This window comes from Vespa crabro, chromosome 17 (assembly GCF_910589235.1).
Source record: "Vespa crabro chromosome 17, iyVesCrab1.2, whole genome shotgun sequence".
NCBI classification, from domain to species: domain Eukaryota; kingdom Metazoa; phylum Arthropoda; class Insecta; order Hymenoptera; family Vespidae; genus Vespa; species Vespa crabro.
The window spans coordinates 4,543,326-4,565,191 of NC_060971.1; the positions used below are offsets into that span (position 1 = coordinate 4,543,326).

The following is a 21,866-nucleotide window of genomic DNA, read 5'->3' on the forward strand; positions in this document are numbered from 1 at the left end:
GATCTATATGATGATAAATCATATTAATCAACATACATTTTTCTCTAATACAAATAGCATTTTCCAATCACCCCCCCATCCATAACACTTATCTATCAATATTCGATCTAATAATTCAATTACTTAATTGAACTACGATACAAATAGATAATTACTTTTTGTCTAAAATAAAATCGATTAAATATCATCCTTACGTATTAATTCATATCAAAGTTTCTCACGGACGACGCAATTGCTTATCAAATTTATCTGGCTTTTTTTCATTCTATTAATGTCCAAGTTATTACTAATAAACTAAGATTTTGCCTATAAAGACGTTCGATAGTCACGAAGTTCAAATGTTAATCGAACAACGAGTTTGAGCGATGAATTATACCTCGTTAATTGATTATCGAAAAAAACGTCAGAGTACCAGCTTGGATACGTCCTTTTCCGCAGCCGAAAAGATAAGAAACGAAAGAAAGACCAAGAGAGAGAAAGAGATAGAAAGGGGGAGAAAGGGAAAGAAAGAAAGAAAGAAAGAGAAAGAGAGAAGATACGAGACGGGTGTAGAAGAGATAGGGTGGAGAAAGAAGTCCGTTCATGCAAGTTACACGGGCATCGTGGCTCATTTGCACCACTACCAACCCTCCTTCCCTCTCTCTCTCTCTCTTCCTCAATCCTTCTCTCTCTTTCTCTCTCTTTCTCTCCCTTTTACTCTCTGTATTATTATGATAAAATATTTCGTCGGCCATAAATTCACGTCGGAGATGCGGAGACCCCCGTTGTGCGGGCCACCCGACGCACGTTGCACCGCGATAAACATGCATCGTACGAGTTGCACGTGTACCTACTCCGAGTGCATTCGAACGCGCATTATAAACGCATCTCCTCTCTCCGTACCGAGGTGTCCTCTCTTTCTTCTTCTTCTTCTTCTTTTTTTCTTTTTCCCTTCATTTCTTTTCTTTTCTTTTCTTCCCTTCTTCTTATTTTTTGTTTCGCTCTTCTTACTTATATATCTATCCTCTTAGTTCTCTTCTCACCCGTGGTACGCGGCACGAGGAATATCTCGATTGAATAATTTAATCCAAATGACGTTTATCTATCCCTAGAAATTCGTACGTGAATAAAACGTAATTACTTACTTAATCCATCATAAGAAAGATATTTTTAATTGCTCGTACGAGAAACGAAAGAATTTCAACGTGCTATCATTTACGATTAGATTAATCATTGATCTTACGTTTGTTTACTTTATCCTTTCATCGTATTTAAATCAACTGTGAAATCGATAGATCATGGAACAAGACCGATCCCATATATATTCCGTAATTTAAAAATTATCGAAATTCTAAGCTTATTGTTATAAACGAGGATGTAAAGAATCGATGTGCTTGCTATTCGCGATACTTTTCATACAACACGTATATGTAGGTATTGTACACATTGTAATTCATCGATACCATATAGGATTGGCCAGGCCAATCTCCCTTCTCATCCCCCGCCTAGAAATAGGTATGTACATACATACAACGGACGAGTCGTGTTTTTTCACGTCCCAGGAAAATATACAAATCAAATTTAGATTGATTTGTTTTCACTACCGTTCGAGATTTTGTTCACTACCGTCTAGGATGGATCCGATGTAAAAATAAACGGTTTTCCGGGGGCACGCGAGCATCTCTCCGTCTCCTTTCCGACGTGTAATCGACATCGGTTATATTACATTGTTGCGTGGCTCTACGTATTGTATAATTTAAAGCAGGGGTTAAAGAAGAGAAAAAGAGAGAGAGAGGGAGAGAGATCAAATGACAAGAACCGACCTTCGAGCCATTAACTTCTATATAAATCATCTCGTGTTCGTCCTCATCGTGGCAGATTGGCGTATCCTGCCAAAGGATACCTGCCTATTCCTGCGTACCGTCAAAATCCTCATTTTGACTTATGCCATTCGCGCCTATTCAAAATCATATCATGTGATTCATGACGGTGAAATGGACGTCTTCTCTCTCTCTCTCTCTCTCTCTCTCTCTCTCTCTCTCCTTTTTTTTTCTTTCATTCTTTTCTCGCGATGGTATCGATATACCATCGGGTTCGTCGCTGCGAGATCAAGATAAAATTTGATTGATCAAAATTAACGATAAAAATTGTCTTACCTAACGAGAGATTAATCAGGAAAGATCGTAGAACGATATACATTTGTATGAATTTTTTAAAGAAGGATTTAAAGGAAAAAAGATCCTTCCTCTTTCGGCGAACATACGTCATCCCTTCGAAGGATAAAGCGCGGGAAAGTAAGTTTAATCGCGTCCCTCGATGGATGTTACCAGATAGGAAAGAGATCGGTCGAGTTTCAGGATTCTGAGGATCAAGCTGGGAACATTCCATGGTTAAGCATATCCAGGAGGGTCAACTCAACGGAATGAGAGAAAGAGAGAGAGAGAGAGAGTCTGTTTCGAACTTCTCTCGCTGCAGGGATGCTCCGAATTCCGAAAACGACCATCTCTCTCTCTCTCTCTCTCTCTCTCTCTCTCTCTCTCTCTCTCTTCTCTCGTGGGCGGACCGTATCCCATAAATACTCGCGGTGTAAACAAGACTCGTCGATGTTTGGGCAGCCTCGCGCTCTCGAGTCAGCCACGGATTCGATCGACTGATGTAAACATTTTTACGAAAAATAAACTCGACGTGGGTATCGGCCACCGGCGAGTAATTGCACGTTGCCACGAGACGATAACGCTCACCGTCGATTCCTTGCCACGTTGGACTCTAACGGACTCGCGTGTGACTTCGATGAACGTAACGTCGACAAAAATGATTTACGAGAAATACGATAACGCCCAGTTTGACCGCGAACCTCATTCCTCGATCTTTTTTTTTAACATTTTCATACCATGTCCATACGCTTATCTAAGTTTAACATGATTAGAGGAATTTCGATTTTAAACGTCCAAATGAAAACATTTATATCTATGGGAAAGAAAATTTAAATGGGAAAGATAATTAAAGGTATCAATGTGTATTTCGATAAAATTAATTCTACCATTACAAATATGTATTGATATTAATATTTCTTTAGCAATGAAAAAAAAAAAGAAAAAAAGAAAACAAAAAAAAAACAAAAAATCGATGAACTAATTCGAACATCACAAGTTTTTTTGCACAGGTACGGAGAGAGATGTACGTACGTACGTATACGTACTCGTTCTCACGAGTCCCATCGTAATTATTACGACTTACGATAGAAAGTAATTTTAGCGCGGAATGATCTATGGGACATCTGATGCGTATATGCAAGTGGAATAACATCGGCGCACGACGAGCGTTAAAGACAAAACTGGCAATTACACTGGCGGTTCGCCTAATCGTAAAACGAAATACATACTAAAAGAACGTAGTCGCCGACATTACCGTCGTCGTGATGTTGTAACTCGTCGTAAATCAACGGACATCTTGCCGAGTCAAAAGATTGTACGTAAAAGGAAAAGTACGTTCGACGTAATGTTAATAACAAATTTCAAAAAAAGATATAATTTGCGATACAAGATATTACATTACAATTTAACATTAACACCATTGAAATGCCATTAAAATTGATCCATTTGATTTTCATCTAAATAAAAATATATAAATACATTATAATTATGTTCATAAATTATCATCGATTTCATTCATTCTCAATATATAAAATACATATATAAAGTATTATTATTATATTTATAATTATCTATCGATCGCTTACAAAAATGATTAAGAAAGAAGCATGGATCGTGACTAAAACAAATCCAATGTTATCTCCTCGATGACCAAACGAGAGACGATGTTTCCTCGGTACACATAGAGAGGTACACCGACAAAAGTCCATCCGGCTAAGAAGAAAAAGAAAGAAAGAAAGGAAGAAAGAAGAAAAGAAAACGAAAACGAAAAAGAAAAAGAATGAAAGAAAAGAAATAAAAGATAAAGGGGAGTCAGGGTGGGTCGTTACGCGAACGATCACAGGTGTAGTTCGAGCGCAACCTGCAGTCTATAAACGCAGTGAGCCCCTTTAGAAGGAAGAAAAAGAAAAAGAAGAAGTCAAAGAAAAAGAAAGGTGAGAGAGAGAGAGAGAGAGAGAGAGAGAGAGAGTGAGTGAGTGAGAAGGAGAGGAAAGGAAAAGAAAGAGGAAGAAGAGGAAAACGAAATCTCGTGAGGGAGTGGGAGAAGAAAGAGAGAAGGAGAAAGAGAAAGAGAAAGAGAAAGAGGGAGTCAAGTGCTCCGCCCCAGGTAGATGGCAATATGGCCGCTGAAGGAATCGCAGGAGTTGAAGCAACGACGCCGACGTCGCCGTGACGCCCGCGTTTCACTCAAGCCACCTCAAGCTACCTACGTTTGCGGCTACGACACTCCTCCTACTCGTCGAGACGGTCGACGCCTACCCTCCCCTTCCCCTTTTTACACTCCCACCCGCACTCCCCACTACTCTTCAACAACCACCACACACCGCATACCGCGCGTACCAATCCACCAATACGAGATTCTAAACGGACTGACACGTGCACTGTGAGAGGGAATCAGTGTACAGAAAATCGAAATATGCGATAGTAACAGATCCCAATCGATCGAATACTTTGTTCCTACGGAGAATTTTCATTTCTTTTTCAATGAATATAAAATGTTAAATTTGTTAGTTATTTATTTTATTCTCGGTATTTATCATTCGTTAATTTAATATTTTATGAATAATTTTTAATGCAGATTTCTTTCTTTCCTTTCTTTTTTTTTTTCTTTTTTTTTTCTTTCCTTTCATTTTCTTTTCCTTTCCTTTCCTTTCTTTTCGTCTCTTTTTGGTTCACACTTTATTATCCCATTTAGTTTCTACACGATTTTTATTTTGAATATTACATTATTTTTATTTCTATAGTGATATAAATAAATTGACAAAAAACAATAAAAATATAATCATTTATAAATGACTCACGCAAAACACATAAACAATTGACAGAAAACATATGGTCATTTATAAAAATTGACAGAAAACATATGATCGTTTTAATTAATGTTTTTTAACTATTTAGTTCCATCAAGATACAAAGATGGCAGCACATTGTGGACATCAAGTTATACGCCATCTACTAATAAATAAAGAAACATTGTTGTTTTTTAATCATGTGAGGTAACGTCGGTATTCTCTGAGGTCGATAATTTGATTCTGTAAAATTAAAGAATTAAATTATTTGAAAAATGTAAACTCGTATATAAAATTATTACCTAAAGTCGGCAATTGTATATACTATTAAAATATATTAAAAGTTCATTTAATATATTTTAATTAATTAATTTCACGAATTAGCACATTTACTTACAAACTGTGGTTTATGACTGAGTCAATTTTTCATTTATCCACGAAATATAATTAATCACATTGACGTATACACCTGGAATTCCATTAGTGGCACAACCAATACCCCATGTTACCATTCCAATAATCTGCCACTGATTACCTGACTGACACACCAATGGTGCACCTCCATCTCCCTATGAAATTGTATATTATATGTCTAATGATTTTAATTATTATGCAATGAAAGTACGTCAAAATTTAATTTTGAGTTTTCTACCGTGCACGCATCTTTTCCTGATTCTCCTCCTGCACATATAAAGCTATTTCTGTCGAGGGTAAAGAACTGTCCTACTTTTGTAGTACGAAGAGAAGTTTCACAATTATTTTGATTTACTAAGGGAACATCAACTTCTTTGAGTGTATTCTGATAACTACCACTATTACCAAATGCATTTTTTCCCCAACCTGATACCCAACATCTTTAAAAATATTAATATATTAATATATTAGGAAATAATCAATTTCAATTTCATATACTTATTACCATCAAAACTTAATAAATATACCTTGTTTGTGCAGCTGGTACTGAAGTAGGAAGACATACAGTATTAATATTTGGACTACTTGCAATAGGTACAGACGAGCTTAATCTAATAACTGCTATATCATTCTGAAGATTCTTTGAGTCATAAGATGGATGTACAAATATTTTTTGTGCATTGTATTCTCTATAAGGATAAGTTTCTGACGAACTTTGTCCATTCCATTCACCTAATCTTATTTTAAGACCCCCAGTCCTATGAGAAATACACATAAAGTATTTATGTTTTTGATGCAGAAACAAATGTAATGTCACACTTACAAGTAAGGAGTTACTTTATGTGCCACAGTAAGAACATGATTGGCATTAATAAGAGCTCCTGATCCAATATATGAATTACTTGATGTTAAAAGTGCTGCTTGCCAAGGATATTCTCCGTAACTAGCAACTCCTTCCGGTTGAGCAGTAGGAGTTATTTTTCTTATTCCACAACTAGTATCAATTATATTTCCTGATGTACAACAATATATTAAGCCTGCTGAACAAGTTACACCCTGTACAATGAAATAAACATAATAATAAAGCTAAGAAAAAAAATATATATATATATATATATATATATATGTATAAAGATATGCTGTATAATAAATTACATAAAATGAATATATTCGTACCGTGTTTACAATTCTTATGTCAATACCATTACTACCACCAACATCACAAGTGCCTGCAGGTACACATCTACATCCTGCAGATGTAGTACTAGCTAAAATATTAATCAGAATACGATTATGCATTGATTCGAAATAATTCTACGAGTTAATTGTTAAGCATTAATAATTAAAATTAATTTAAGCTATTGATACATACTTGGTGCTACAGTATTAGCAGTCGTAGTACCATCAAAAACAATTGTATTAGTTTGTGCTTTAGCGTATTTTTGTATAAAGCACATAATCGTTAATATATAAAAAAAGTTATACATTTTGCAGATAGAGAAAAGAAATAGGTAAACTGTGTCGGAACTTATCGATACAACGAACGATAGAAAAACTAACTTTTGCGCTCCCATTCAGATTTATATATACAATGTATTATACGCATTATGCGCCCTATATTCATATTTTCTTTTGTTATCATTTTGAAAAAAATACATTAAATGAAATACCCAAGCGTGTCAAAAGTCTCTAACGAGAGTTTTTTCCTCATAATAATGAGTACATACTATTTATAAAGTGTGACATTACAATCCTATAAATAAATTACTTCCTTTTACAATTATATTCATCATTGTCATCTGCTACACTTATGCATAATAATAATAGTTATAGATCATCATCTATTGCAGAATTTCCTGAACAGATTATTACTAATGAGGGATCTGTGAATACACGTTGTTACGTTAATCATATTTCATTAGAAATTAAAGCGAGGTCAATAATCTGGTATTTCCAACGAAGATGACTCATTTGTGATTTTATTACAGCATTATTACTTCAGATTTATGATTTGATAAGTACAAAACACGTGTTCGCAAATTTGCAATTCCAAAAATAATATTTATACATGTAATTTCCTAAAGATGTATATATATATATATATATGTATATATGTATGTGTGCATGCGTGCATGGTGTGCTCATCGAATAAATTTAAATCTTTTCTGATAGAATTTTAATTTATTGTTATACATTTATTCAGGAGAATTTTATCAATGAGTTACGAAATATCTAGAAAATAATTAATCAATGGGAAAGATCCTAAAGAATAATTTGTCAATGAATCACGGCATGTCTACAATGTAGTTAATCAATGTACGAATTTTAATCATTGACCATTTCATAGAATTATTTTCATCTTGGCTTATCATTTTGATTAATTTTAAATAATAATAATAATAATAATAATAATAAAAAAGTAAAATAAAAATATATAGACATAAACATTATTTCACAACGATGATCTCAATTTAATTATATCATATGATAGACATTAGCCTAAGTAAAAGTTTAATAGTTAATTAATTAGATTGATAATTAAATATTGACTCACATTGTATTGATCTACTGTATAAGAAGAAATATAGAAATATATTTTGCTAATAACCACAGTAAATGTCACATAATAATTAATATATATCCTTTACATTAAAAAAAAAAAAAAAAAATAAGAAAAATTATATTATAGTATATATTATGCTAAAAATAATATTATCTTTGGCTATTATTTTAAGTTATATTTATATATTATGTAAAATGAAGTTATGTGTATTTCCTTTTTATATTAGATTTTCCAAGTTTTTTATAACGAGCATGATTCATATGCGACATCATTGTGTAAATACCAGGTATACATAATAATAATAAATAAATTCGCAAGAAAGTCGGAAAATGAAGAGAAAAATTGAACGAATTTGGTAACGATATGGTAAAACGTTGTGTTTCTTCAAAATATGGAATGTTACGCAAAATTATAATACCTTCGCATATTACACCTAATGGATACAATGGTATCCATACTGTATACCTTAACCACATTAAGAAATAAATATCTACATTCAATAATTGTGTAATATAATATAAATATCTGATTACTTCTACTGCACTCCATACAATAAAGAGATAAAACACAACTGGTTTAGTTTGCATACGTGATTCTCCTTCTATCATGCAAAATAATACAAATGATCTGCCTCCTATTTGTATGAGAGGCATCATTATGCTACCTTTGGTATAACCAAACAAAGGGTGCATAACCTCTAAAAATTGTAGCAACTGTATAAATTTCATTGGATTTCCAACAGTAGCGTACGTATGTTTCATAGAAGCTGCAATTAATAATATAGTTATGATTGAGATTAGGAAAGAATATTATGTCTAATGATTGATACGATATAGTAATTCCTAACCTGGTCCATCACGGGAATATTTCACGCCCATAACGACAAGAATATAAAGAAATCCGACAAATTGACATAAGTTGTAGATGATTAAGTATACCTTCTTAAAATCCTCTGTTATATAAAAATTATTCAAATTAATATAATGTATTAGGATAAGTATTGATATTAATTTCTACATAATATTTCTACCTTTCCTATATCCAAGTTCTTCTTTATGTAATTTATCATACATATCAGGATAATCGGTAGAAACATCTCGCTTCTCATACTCATTATCATCCATATCTTCACTTTTCCATTTATCAAAATCTATTTTAAGCCATGGTGGTTTTTGTGGTTGACTAGTCAATCGTGGCCACCATCCACAACATTGTTTTTTCAATGTAAAATCTATCTGACGATCAATCACTTTGTAATTGCTTTCCTACAAGGTACAATCATTATACATATAAAGGATTATAACTTATAAAATATCATCAATTATGATTGCATCTTATAGTTAAACATACATCAGGATTAACAAGTTCATGAAAATCAATACTAAATCCATAATTATTGCACCCTCTTGCACCTTGGCCGTATGCACTTATTTGCAACTTCTTTTCTTGCAAATTAATATTAATATCCTGTAAAACGTATTAATAATAATTATCTATTCAATCTATATATATATACATATACATAACTTTTATATTGACAATGACTTGTATACCTTAACGTCAGCCAAATCGACTTTTAATGTAACCTGATTCTCAGTTTGAGCCCAATATACGAATGGATTGTACGTTTCTGTCATTTTGACATTTTCTTATGACAGCAAAGTTATAATTTTTTTATTCGAAAACCAAAAAAAAAAGGAACGTAACAAATTTTACGAATTACTTGATGACGCTATGTATAAAATTCAAAGTAAACTATATTTGTCGATACATACATGCACACTCATTGTACATAAAGCTTTTCTAATGAAAGTTGGTACTTCCGTTTTCTGTGACTTCAGCGACAAGTATGGACAAAATATGAACTATGAGACTATATAAATTGAGAAAAATTATTGTAGGTAGTAAAAAGAATAATAACATCTAACAAAAGCAAAATGAAAATTATATAACAAGTTATATTACTTTAAGAGAAGATAATTGAAAAGTGTTAGTTAATTGTACAAACTTTTTATATTATTTTTGTTTCTTTTTTAATTATTCATATAAATATCCAAAAGTGTATTTAAACGTATTCATTACCACGATATATATTATTTGCGATCAAATAAATAAATAAATAAATAAATAAGAGATAAAAAATAATATATAAAAGATAATAGAAATATTATAATAGTGGAAAGAAAATTACTGATGCATGTCTTGAATTCTGAAATTTATTAGAATAATGGCGTTACAACAGACGCGTTAATACAATAGATAATATAGTATTTAACCTATAAAAAAAAAAAAAAAATAAATAGTAAGTATAAAAACGAATAAGAAACAATGAGAGTAATAAAGAAATTTGAATTTTTTCAGTGCTTAAATGCTGTTTTCGACAAATAAGTTTTGTACTGTGGCGCTCCTCAAAATTGGCGACAAAAAAGAAGAAATTCGTACCCTCACTACTGATATCCATATTATGCTAGAATGGGATATGTTTGTCGCGTGAAGTAGCGATAATTTGCTTGTTTGTTTACGTAAATAGGTAATGCCTAGATTTCAGAAGAACATATTTAATTTTTTATTTTCATGATGAAAGGTCAAATTAAAATTCCAATTTAATCATCGAATGACTATCGGTCGTTAATATTTTTTATTCATTTATCAATTAAAAACAACATTGATTATATTTATTAAAGCTTCAAATCGCGGGAACAGAATGTTTACAAAATTATCTTTATTACAATACATTTATAAATTTAGTCACATTTTTAACATATAATAAAATAAGAAAATAGGAAATGTCTAATAAATAATACAGGTCATTTTATTTATATATTTCTTTTTTTGTTTTGTTTTCAATATATATTCGATCGATCAGCTAAGAAAAAGCGATAGTTTGCAGTATAAGAGGTACAAAGGGATTATGAATCAGTGAAAATTATTAATGACGGTATAGTAATGTTTGCCTCTTTATCATCTTTGCATTATTGTATGACGATTAAATATAAATAAATTGAAATCAATCGCGATAGCACAAGCATGGACGATTACAATGGTACTGTTTACAATGCAACGATTTAATCTCGGCGAATTTTTTACACTACGCGTTATTAAAATGTATCAACAAAGTGTGCTTCAAAAGATAATATTGAAGCACATAGCATTGCGACATTATGAGCGAAGATCTTTTTCAGATCATAGAATGATTGAAAATTTTCATATCATAGAATGATTGAAATTTTCAGATCAGATCATTAGAAATCGATCTATAATTGCTCTTACGAATGTAAAAAGATCTTTAGAAAGCAACGACGTTGTTAAATTTTTGCTGCAAACTATCCTTGCGAAAATAGCACAATTCACGCGCACACGCACACACACATATATATATATACATACATAAATTTTATATATATGTATTTATATATATATTTATATATATATATATATTTATACATATATATATAATATATATATTTATACATATATATAACATATTTCTCTCTTGAAATTTTTTTGCCATCCTCGCTTGAGTCCAATGGACGTTATTTCCAATAGATTTCTATCTAAGAAATGCCGAGTATTCGGCTACACGAATTTACAAATTCGTATTCCACATCTTAAGAATAAAAACTTAAGAATCGAAATTTGTAATCGATCAATATTTGCAAAGTCTAATGATCCTCGTGTTCCTAGATTCTTCAACTATATAAAATATATTTCATCGATACATCTCGCTAACTCCAATCGAAATCCAATTATTCGAACTTTCAATCTCAATTACACAATCTTATTGGATACTTGTATCGTTAAATATTTTCGGCTGTAAAAATAATATTATCATAAAAGTTTAAGAGACCATTCGCTAAAAAGCACACTTCGAACGTTCTGAATATTACTTCGATTATATATATATATTACATATATATTTTATATTATATGTATATATATATATATATATGTACTTTCGAACAACATTATTTCATTCAAGAAACGATTAACAATTGCAGTTTTCATTGATGAAAAATCAATGTTTGTTCTTTTATTATGAAAATCTACGAAGTAATTTCTAAGTGATTGAAAAGATATCTAGGCATGTGATTATTCATTGATTTAACTTAACATATATGTCTTGAATCTTTTTTTTTTCAGGCCGAACGTTCATAGGCAAGCAGTAGGCGAATGTTTTTTGATCCACGCAAAATAAATAATGTTTATCTTACGTGAACTCATTATTTGTGGATCACCCGGTGTCTTCGTATTTTTTTTTCTTTTTTTTTTTTTTTTATATGCATTTAAAACGTGTATAAAGCTTTCGATAGGTGTCGCGCAGAGATGTGGTGTACATTAATTGTCATTTATCACATTATGGTATTACAGAAGAGAATAATGGTAAAGCAGAGACCTGATACGTCATTATCGTCGGTATTATCACATTTACGGTAATAGACGAAGAGTGGTAAAGCAGAGATCGATTTAACTGATCGTCGATGATTATTGCGCAACACGGCCGCAATAACTAGTTAATTCCTGAATCGAGCATGGTTTCACGCAGCACTCATCGTAAACGCCTCTAGATTCTCTTCGAAAACGTGTACCGGCAAAACGACCCATCATTGCATTCGCTGTAACTGCCGATCTAAATGGATATGATTCGTCATAAGCAAACGGATAATCGTCCATTTCCATTTCTGAAAATAACGCAATAACGATATATTTTATTAGGTTTTTTTTTTTTCCTTTAAAAATTACATTTGTGAAATAATGCGCTCGTCGAATATAAATAATGAATAAAACTATTGCAACTTCGATTAAAAATGATGATTAGAATAAACGCATTTTACGCACTTAATCTTCGATCGAATTACATACGTTTCATATTATTCTTCTTTAATTTGATTCATTAAAAAGAAACATAGAAACGTATTAAGATATCTAACGATATGAAATACAAGGTATATATTAAAAGATATAGTATATACATATTCATATATACAATGTTACCGTAACTTACCCTGCCCGTTCTTTTTAAACATAGAATTGTAGACGCCGTCACAGAGCAATCCAAGTGCATTCGATAGATTTTTCCCGCAATACTTATGCAGCGTCTGTGACTGTCGCTTATCTTGGAAAGAATATTGAGTATTTCCGAATTGTATTAAGAAAGCCGCTACGACGAGCACCAAAGCCAGAAAGGCGTTGTTGAATCGATATGTAGACATCTGTAAACAAAGTTGAAGAGACGCGTTTTTTTTTTGTTTTTTTCTTTTTGTATTTTTTTTTTTTTTATTTTATATATATATATATATATATACATATATATATATATATAAGAAAAAATGTAAATTTAGTCTGTAGGTCATCTTACTGAATATATCTTTATCAACGTGCACTTTGCTTCGACTTATTAATTCGACTAAATTTGCAAACAAATAATACATTGACACAATTATATTAATCTTTTCTTTTTGTCTCCGATTCATTTAAACTAGATAAAAAGAAAAATTATCATAATAAGAGTTGGTTTTAACGCTGATGTAGGACGTCGATTAGTTTCGAAGATTAATCGAGTTAGATTTTGCAATCATTGAGGTAGTAGACAAATCGCGGCTATCGTTAAGACGTACGACTAGACATTCCAACATTGTGAACATCGCATAACGTGGAATGAGGATAGTGGTCTGCTTGTTTATATTTTAGCTCCGAGTCATTGAATCTCCAAGATAATTATACTGTTGTTTTGATATGCGAAAATAGGGCCGTTATCCACGAGACGCATTCTGGCGCCACGTTGACTGCAATTCTACCCGTTGATTTCAGAAAAGCTGAACGAATATACACCGATTTTTTTCTTTAGAAAAAGAGAGATAGAAAGAGAAAGAGAGCAAGAGAGAGAGAGAGAGAGAGAGAGATCTAATGGAAACAAATTTTTATTAAGAAATCTTCAAGGAAAAACAATTGCTCTGTAAACATTATATAGATGCTCATTGATAAATCATAACTTTTCCATTCATATAAAGAACACGGAACTCAAAGCTGATATCAATTTCATTTTGTCGAATTATATAGTTCTTTTAATGTAACAATAGAATTAAAAAATCGTATTAGATTTTTGGGAAAAAAAATCTCGAAATCGAAAGTCGATCATTAAAACTTCATGGAATTACTGATTTGGATTCGTAATATTACTTGGTAGACGCGTGCCAGACGCGATGCTAGCAAACAGTGACTTTACCATTTACATCAAAACAAGTAACATAAATAATCTAGGTACGATGATACTGACCAGAATTAGCGAGTCTAATAAAATTCATCAATGTCTAATAATATATCGACGTTTGTTAGAGTACATCAAAGACGATAACAACTTTCTCTCTCTCTCTCTCTCTCTCTCTCTCTCTCTCTCTCTCTCTCTCTCTCTCTTTCTCTCTCTTTCTCACTCTTTCTCGAGGAAGTTATGCAAGGAATCAGGTTTGTCTCTTCTTTCTTTTCCTTTCTTTTTATTCCTTCTTTTTTCTCTTTTAAGAGAATCGTAAAGTACATCGAGACGAATTCAATGACCTACGATAAAGTTGCCGTACTCGTGAGTCAACATCATTATACAAAGACGCGACGTGCTATTTCTCGTCGAACTTCAACTTCTAATATCTCCCAATTAAGTGAAATGACGTTGTTCTCGTTCTTGTTGTCGTTGTCATTGTCATTGTCATTGTCGTTGTCGTCGTTGTCGTTGTCGTTGTTGCGCCTGGCTTATCTCGCATTCGCGAAAAGAATCGCGGTTGCTTTTTTATTTACGAAAGGTCAAGATTAACTCCGATATGAATCTGATAAAGTAACATGTACAAGAGAAACACGAAATAATGTCAATTTATTGATGGCAAAAAGGACCGATAAAAATGATACGTTGATTAATCACAACAAGAAATAGGTATACGTTATTTCATCAAATGCGTATGCATTAAAAATAATTACATCGTATCTTAATTTGTTGCTAAAAACGGAACACTCCTAAATACGCACTCCTCGTTTAAAAAAATACTCCTCGTTTAAATAACCCGTTCATTGGCTTTCCGTATTGCGACGATTGTAAGGAAAGGACTGTAAGGAGAGGCACACGCTCTCCTCGATAACGGAATGCCCGCAAATTGAAAAGAGGACTCATCCCAGACTATGACCTATTGTTGCACGCATTAATTTCTCTCTTTCTCTCTTTCTCTCTTTCTCTCTCTCTCTCTCTTTTTTTCTCTTTCGTTATTATCTGAAGCGCCACTGGCTGAGACAAGTAATAAATACGTGCATATAACAGTTGGAAAGATACTATACGAATGCAGTTATAGTCACCGAGAGGGAATGCACTCATCTTCGACGAACGCAGTCACAGTGGGGTGATCGACTTTTCCGATTAAAAGTGTTGCCACTTTGCTCGGGAATCTGAAAACTTCGTTTAAATTCTTTACGAGAAAAAGAGAGAGAGAGAGAGAGAGAGAGAGAGAGAGAGAGAGAGAGAGAGAAGAAACAAATATTTATTTCATTTTTAAACATTTTTCTACTATTTCTATCATTTTTATCATTTTTCACGATCTCACGCGATGAACAGTTAATCACATTTTCATTTATTTTTATTCCTTTTTTTCACTTGACATAACAAAAGTGTAATATAAGAAGATGATCGTCCAGATTTTATCGACGATCACGAAAAATGTACTTCGTAAACGACGTGGAATGACACATAGTCAGCATTCCCATTGGTTCTTCATGAGATATACAACATTTCAGATATAATAACTTCGTCTTTATAACGAAGAAGAAGATAATTATTCTTTTTTTTTATTTCCTTCTCCTACTTTACAATGTACTTTAGATGATTTCTAATCTAATCTCTTTCTATTTTTCCTTTTTCCCTACTTCTTATACTCTCTCGCTCTCTCTCTCTCTCTCTCTCTCTCTTTCTCTCCCTCCCCTCTCTCTCTCTCTCTGTCTGTCTTTTTTCTAATTCAAAACGAAACTTTACGACACTTAAGTTTACATAATGATCAAACGACGAATCCAAATTCCAAAAGCACAAATTTATCCTGTCTTTTGTCCTAATTCAAAATGAATCTTAAGAACTCTTAATGTTTACATAAACAAACGTCCAATTTAAATTCGAAAAGACGAATGTATCCTGTCTTGAATGTCATCTAATATGTACCTTCTTCTCGGTACTTCTCCCACACGAACCACTCTCTCGCGTATGTATTTTTCCAGGTCTGCTTTTGAAAATTGCAGGATCAACGGCCAGTCGATTTCCGTGAATCTCTCCTCGATATAAGAGTCATTCTCGAAGGCACCCCTAAACGACTTAACACGCGATTTCTTCCCGGTGACATAAGTAAAGATCACAAATTTAGCTTTCCTCTTGCACTCGTTATAACACCGATCTCTATCGATTCTTCGATCCAATGTGAAACATTCTTCTTTAAAAGACAATAATTTCGATATCTTATATACGATATACATATACATATATATCTACACCGGCATAGGTGCATATATCGATATAAATATTAATAATATTAAAACAAACACAATTTCGCACACGACTTCGATCCTTTTCTTGATTCTTTCTCAAGAGACGATCGAGGAAACGCGTCTGAACCGTCCGAGCGCCAACGAACGACTCATCGCTCGAAGAGAAACGTGATAGAACGAAAGACTCGTTTGTTTATATTGTTATTATATCAAAAGATCTACGAACGTTTCAAAGACATAATATAACAATATAAGGTAAAAGCGAAAATATGATAACATAAATATTGTAATTTTATTATTTGAAATGATTATTTCTATTATGAATCTTTTCTTCTAGCATGATATTAAACATTTAAACCATAAGTAACATAGTCCATTGTTTCTTACATGATCTATATATTCTATATAGATTAAATAAAATTTAAATATAATATATATATATATATATATATAATATATATATATATATATATATAATATATATATATATATATATATATATATATATATATATATAAAAGCAATGGTCTTTTCATAATTTGAAAACGAAAAAATGATAGATTAACGAAAATTATTCAATTTATTGTCGTTGAGTAAACTTGAAAGAAAATAAAAAACTTTGGAAATTCCAAAGAGATCGAAATACTCACCGTACAGATAGATAGTGGTTATCCTTAGCTGATGAGAGCGTACGTATTATGACGACCTATAAGAGGGCAACCTCCCTTATAAACGCTCTGATCATCGGTGAAAGAATTGAACAACATAGACATGTTCATTACACACGTTACGAAAGCACCTGTCAGCTTGTCTTAGTTGAACACCACCAATAACGTCGCGTTCATAAGGAAGATCAACCAACCGTACATCGTTCCAATTTTACCCTCAATGGCGTTTTGCTAAAATTCTGGAATTATTTACTTCCGCTAGATACCTTTCACTTTTATTTATACGTCGAAGAACGTAAACAGACAGGCAATCGATTAGTTATAGAGTGATCTTAAGCTATTTTCTTCTTTTTTTAGTATAATTAACTCCTCTCAGACAAGCAAGAATTCTCGGTGAACCATAAAATATTTGCCTTTAATGTTTGACCTTTTATTTTTATTTTATATATTCTTTTTATTTTTTGTTCAAAGTAAGAATCATATATATATATATATATATACACGGTATATTATCGTTTGAGTACATTTATAAATGTTTCTCGTGGCAAGGAAATATTTCCGATCATGCGCATTTTGATTTTTCCCTGTTTTTGTTTTGCCAATAATTTCATCCTTCTGGTAACATCACCTCCATACTAAAAAAGTATATATATATATATATATATATATATATATATATATACACATACATAGTTTTTTTTATACAATTTGTATTATACAATTTATATTTAATTCATTTTTCTTTATAGCAAATGAAATATAGCTACATGTGATTTTTTACCAATTTTGCAGTAACGTCCTTTCTATATGCTTTCAAATTCTCCCTTGCAAGTATCTTACTTCCAACTGTTGCTTGAATTGATATTTCAAATAATTGTCGTGGAATAATATCCAAAAGTTTACTACACATTCTTTTTCCCACTTCTCTTGCTTTAGTACAATGTACAATTGTACTTAATTCTTCTACAATATTACTATTTAAGAGAATATTTAACTGTAAGAAAAAAAGGTAACACCAATTATTGAATGTGAATATATTAAATTAAAGATTGTGCCTTTTACCTTCACAATTTCAGAAGGATGATATCCATTATCTTCATAATCAAAGCTAGCATATCCAGAAGTAATAGTTTTCAGTGTATCGTGAAAATCAAGGACCACTTCGTTTAATGGCATTAAAAATTTTAATAATGTTCTATTATTTCCAATAGTTTGGGAATATTGTTCAATCCCACGTTTCTCAAGACATAATGAAATTACCGGTCCTATATACTTATCTATTTTAACATATATGTATTAATATATACCAATAATAGTAGACATTAAATTATGATTAATTATTATATTGTTATTTAGAAAAAGATATACCTGGTGTTATAATAGTACTAATGATCATTGGCTCATAATATTCTACAGTAATTTGTTTGTCAGGATAATCAATAGGATTATTGAAGGCAATCATATCTCCTTTATATCGTACTATATTTGTATGTCCTTTAATTTTGGCTTTATATGTAACACCAGGTGCTGTAACTATTGGTTCTGTACCATATTCCTGTTCCAACCTCTGTATAAATACTTCCATGTGCAAAAGTCCTAAAAATCCAGCTCGCCAGCCACGTCCAAGTGCAGCACTAGAACAATATTATTATTAATTAATAATTATATATACAATTGTTTTATTATATTTTTCAATTATGAAAATAATCAATACCTAGAATTTGGTACAACTTCAACAGCACTATCATTTAAAATAAGTTTATCAATCGCATTTTGTAATGTAAAAAAGTGTGATTGATCTATAGGATACACTCCAGCAAATACCATTGGTTTTATTGCTGTAAATCCACCTAATGATTCTACAGGGTGGCCTTTTCTATATAAAGTATCCCCAATATGTGCTTCTTTAGAAGATCTCATATTACATTTTATACTTCCAACTTCTCCTGCGAATCTGCAATATATTTTAATTATAATTATAAATATATATTTTAATTATAATTATATGTAATATATTTAAGTATACAAAAAATATACATATATAAAATCCTATACTCACAAAGTTTTAACAAGTTCTTCCTCAGGTCTTAAAAGTGCTAATTCTTTAATTTCATAAGATTTTTTGTTAGTAAAGGATGTAATATGTTCACCAACAGATAAAGTTCCATCCTTCACATATATTAAGGAAACAGCTCCTTTATATTTGTCATACCAGCTATCAAATATTAAACCACGAAATGGTAAATTCCTATCTACAAGCGGAGGTGGAAGTCTTTTGAGTACAGCTTGTAATAATTCATTAACACCTGTTCCTAATTTAGCAGATATTTGTAATATATCTTTTTCATTTATATCAAATAATGTTTTTAACTGATTCTTTACTCTTTCTGGATCTGCAGTTGGCAAATCTATTTTATTTATTACTGGTATTACTACAAGTTCTCTTTTAATAGCTAAATAAAAATTTGCAACAGTTTGCGCTTGTACTCCATCATTTGCATCCACTAATAATATGACACCTTGACAAGCTGATAATGAACGATATACCTCGGATGAGAAATCTACATGACCTGGAGTATCTATCAAATTTAAAAGATAATTTTGTCCTTTATATGAATACGTAAGGGAAGCTGTTTGAGCTTTAACCGTAATTCCACGTTCCTTTTCTACTTGCAATGTATCTAATACTTGTTTTCCTGAATTCCTCTTTATAGCACCAGTAATTTCTAGAAGTCTATCAGCAAGGGTACTTTTACCATGATCAACATGGGCTATTATACTAAAATTGCGGATATTTTCAATAGGTATTTCATAAATTTTTTCAACATTCTCATTTGTACTGTATGTTTGTTTTTTCATATATAGACATTTCCTAAAAGGGTATATTATCATAAGTAATAAAGTCTCATATTTTAAATAAATCAATAATATTTTTCTCAATTTATTTATATATAATAGATCAGACATTATTAATAATAAAGAATACATAATCAACTTTATTTTATAACCTATACTTACGTTCCATGTTTTATTTTAAATGTATTATTGAAAACATAATTAATTTGTATCCTATTTAAACATTTTACAAGATTACGGAATACCATTATATAATATAAAATAAATATACATATATATATATGATATATATATATTTATATTATTTAATTTAAATTACTATCAGATTCCATAGTACGAAAAGTCTATGTTAAAATTATTCTAATAGGTTAAGGAACATTTTTTTTTCTCTATTATTCATTTAATAAAATCTTGTGTTTTAATTAAAAAGAAAACTTTTTCTTAAAAGGAGATATAATTCTTTGTTTATAATATTAATATTTATATAATTTAAATTAATTTATTGTAATCTAACTGTTACTAATCTAACAATTTAAATGAACTTGTATTGTTTGTATTTATACTATGTATATTCGTTATTTTTCATTGCTATTATTATTTTGTTAATTTTTATTTTTTGTTCAGCACTATGACTCTATTTATGTTCTATAAAGTCTACAAATATTTAAACATTTTCCTTATATTGCGTAACTCTATACAACTTCATGCAATTTTTATATCGTTTGTAGTCGCATCATTTTTAATATAAAATGCAAAATGTACGGCTCAATAGAGTTGCATTATACAAAATATATAAATGCGAAGACGTATATGTATGTATGTATGTATGATGTATGTATGATGTTGTGTGTGATGGTGTATGTATATATATATATATATATATATATATATATATATATATATATATATATAAAACTTAGAAAATGATAAAGAAATTATTTAACAGTTTTAAATTAGAGCGCGCATAAATGTGATTCCATATTTCACCACAATGTGGCGTTGTCAGCGGCGCGAAGCTCGGATCGATCGTATTAGAGCGATACATTTTTTTAAATAGATTAAGAGCTGTAGTCCTGTAATACGATATATACTTTAATTATTTTGGTACGTATATTATCTAGAAGTGTCTGATTTAGTATTAGAAAATTAAACAATTGTCAATTGATTTTACTGAAGAGTTATATATCAAGTTCGAGGTCGTACTCTTTTCTTTTTACCGCGTATACTTTAGATCGCCTAACGATTAGCGCTGCTCTGCAGCGACGTTGCCAGATCGTAATAGTCTCTTTCATTTGCGTGTGTATGACGCGCGTGCGGACAAATGATACTCAATATTCGCGCTTTATTTACTGTTCATTTGTGAAATCAACGAACACGTGTTCGAAAGAAAGTTATAAAAATCAATCTACTTCCTTTATAATACCAACAATTATATTCGTAAGTCTTTAACGATCCGTTTATACGCAATAATGACTTGCATTACAAAGGCATAGAATTTGGTCGACAATATTGACGACTGGAAAAAATTAATTTTAATGAAATGTAAAAATAGAATATTCATATAGATAGTAAGCGCATTACCTTAGGGAAAAATAATCAATATATTTACCCAGTAAATTCAAATAATATAGACCCAAAAGTTGGAACGCTATTGAATATTGTAAATCAAATTCGTGCCACCTCCAAAACACCTGTAAGTCTGATATATATTTAAATTTGTACATATGCTTACAAAAAAAAAAAAAATGTTGATTTCGTATTACATCTGGCATTATGTTAGTATATTCTAGAATAAATTCTTATTCATTCGTCATTATATGCTAATATTTTGTGAATATAAATATAAATGAGATATTAACTGAAAAAAAAAAGATAGATTTTCTTCGATTGCGCGCCTTATTTTCTGTAAACTTGCTTTTCAAAAGATCTCTTTGTAAAAGTAGAT

The 21,866-nt window shown here is 31.1% G+C and overlaps 4 protein-coding genes and 2 long non-coding RNA genes across 7 annotated transcripts; 2 read left to right on the forward strand and 4 right to left on the reverse strand.

Moving 5' to 3' along the window:
• Positions 1 to 4,903: 4,903 nt before the first annotated feature.
• Positions 4,904 to 7,361, reverse strand: LOC124429992 (phenoloxidase-activating factor 2-like). Its single transcript, XM_046975962.1, has 7 exons — positions 6,708 to 7,361; positions 6,512 to 6,603; positions 6,159 to 6,391; positions 5,863 to 6,093; positions 5,574 to 5,775; positions 5,319 to 5,490; positions 4,904 to 5,164 (listed from the first exon to the last, which is right to left on the reverse strand). Exons 1-6 carry the CDS (start codon positions 6,907 to 6,909, stop codon positions 5,329 to 5,331), a joined length of 1,122 nt encoding a protein of 373 aa, XP_046831918.1. The 5' UTR covers positions 6,910 to 7,361; the 3' UTR covers positions 4,904 to 5,164; positions 5,319 to 5,328.
• Positions 5,428 to 6,274, forward strand: LOC124429996. Its single transcript, XR_006943620.1, has 3 exons — positions 5,428 to 5,542; positions 5,876 to 5,929; positions 6,135 to 6,274. It is a non-coding gene; the product is annotated as an uncharacterized LOC124429996 (long non-coding RNA).
• A 135-nt stretch (positions 7,362 to 7,496) lies between the features above and the next one.
• On the reverse strand, positions 7,497 to 9,706 carry LOC124429993 (very-long-chain (3R)-3-hydroxyacyl-CoA dehydratase). Its single transcript, XM_046975963.1, has 5 exons — positions 9,452 to 9,706; positions 9,249 to 9,365; positions 8,929 to 9,163; positions 8,746 to 8,850; positions 7,497 to 8,664 (listed from the first exon to the last, which is right to left on the reverse strand). The coding sequence occupies exons 1-5, from the start codon at positions 9,533 to 9,535 to the stop codon at positions 8,099 to 8,101; spliced, it is 1,107 nt and encodes a 368-aa protein (XP_046831919.1). The 5' UTR covers positions 9,536 to 9,706; the 3' UTR covers positions 7,497 to 8,098.
• A 68-nt stretch (positions 9,707 to 9,774) lies between these two features.
• On the forward strand, positions 9,775 to 11,855 carry LOC124429995. Its single transcript, XR_006943619.1, has 2 exons — positions 9,775 to 9,887; positions 10,260 to 11,855. It is a non-coding gene; the product is annotated as an uncharacterized LOC124429995 (long non-coding RNA).
• On the reverse strand, positions 10,501 to 17,201 carry LOC124429994 (LIRP-like). 2 transcript variants are annotated; one of them, XM_046975964.1, is made up of 3 exons: positions 17,048 to 17,201; positions 12,901 to 13,108; positions 10,501 to 12,577 (listed from the first exon to the last, which is right to left on the reverse strand). In XM_046975964.1, the coding sequence occupies exons 2-3, from the start codon at positions 13,106 to 13,108 to the stop codon at positions 12,381 to 12,383; spliced, it is 405 nt and encodes a 134-aa protein (XP_046831920.1). In that variant the 5' UTR covers positions 17,048 to 17,201; the 3' UTR covers positions 10,501 to 12,380. The 2 variants fall into 2 exon arrangements, with proteins under 2 accessions (XP_046831920.1, XP_046831921.1); XM_046975965.1 differs by lacking the exon at positions 17,048 to 17,201 and adding an exon at positions 16,078 to 16,539.
• Positions 17,202 to 17,498: 297 nt separating this feature from the next.
• On the reverse strand, positions 17,499 to 20,268 carry LOC124429991 (translation factor GUF1 homolog, mitochondrial). Its single transcript, XM_046975961.1, has 7 exons — positions 20,084 to 20,268; positions 19,125 to 19,937; positions 18,780 to 19,019; positions 18,434 to 18,699; positions 18,128 to 18,342; positions 17,847 to 18,059; positions 17,499 to 17,700 (listed from the first exon to the last, which is right to left on the reverse strand). The coding sequence occupies exons 1-7, from the start codon at positions 20,167 to 20,169 to the stop codon at positions 17,575 to 17,577; spliced, it is 1,959 nt and encodes a 652-aa protein (XP_046831917.1). The 5' UTR covers positions 20,170 to 20,268; the 3' UTR covers positions 17,499 to 17,574.
• Between the last annotated feature and the right edge of the window lie 1,598 nt (positions 20,269 to 21,866).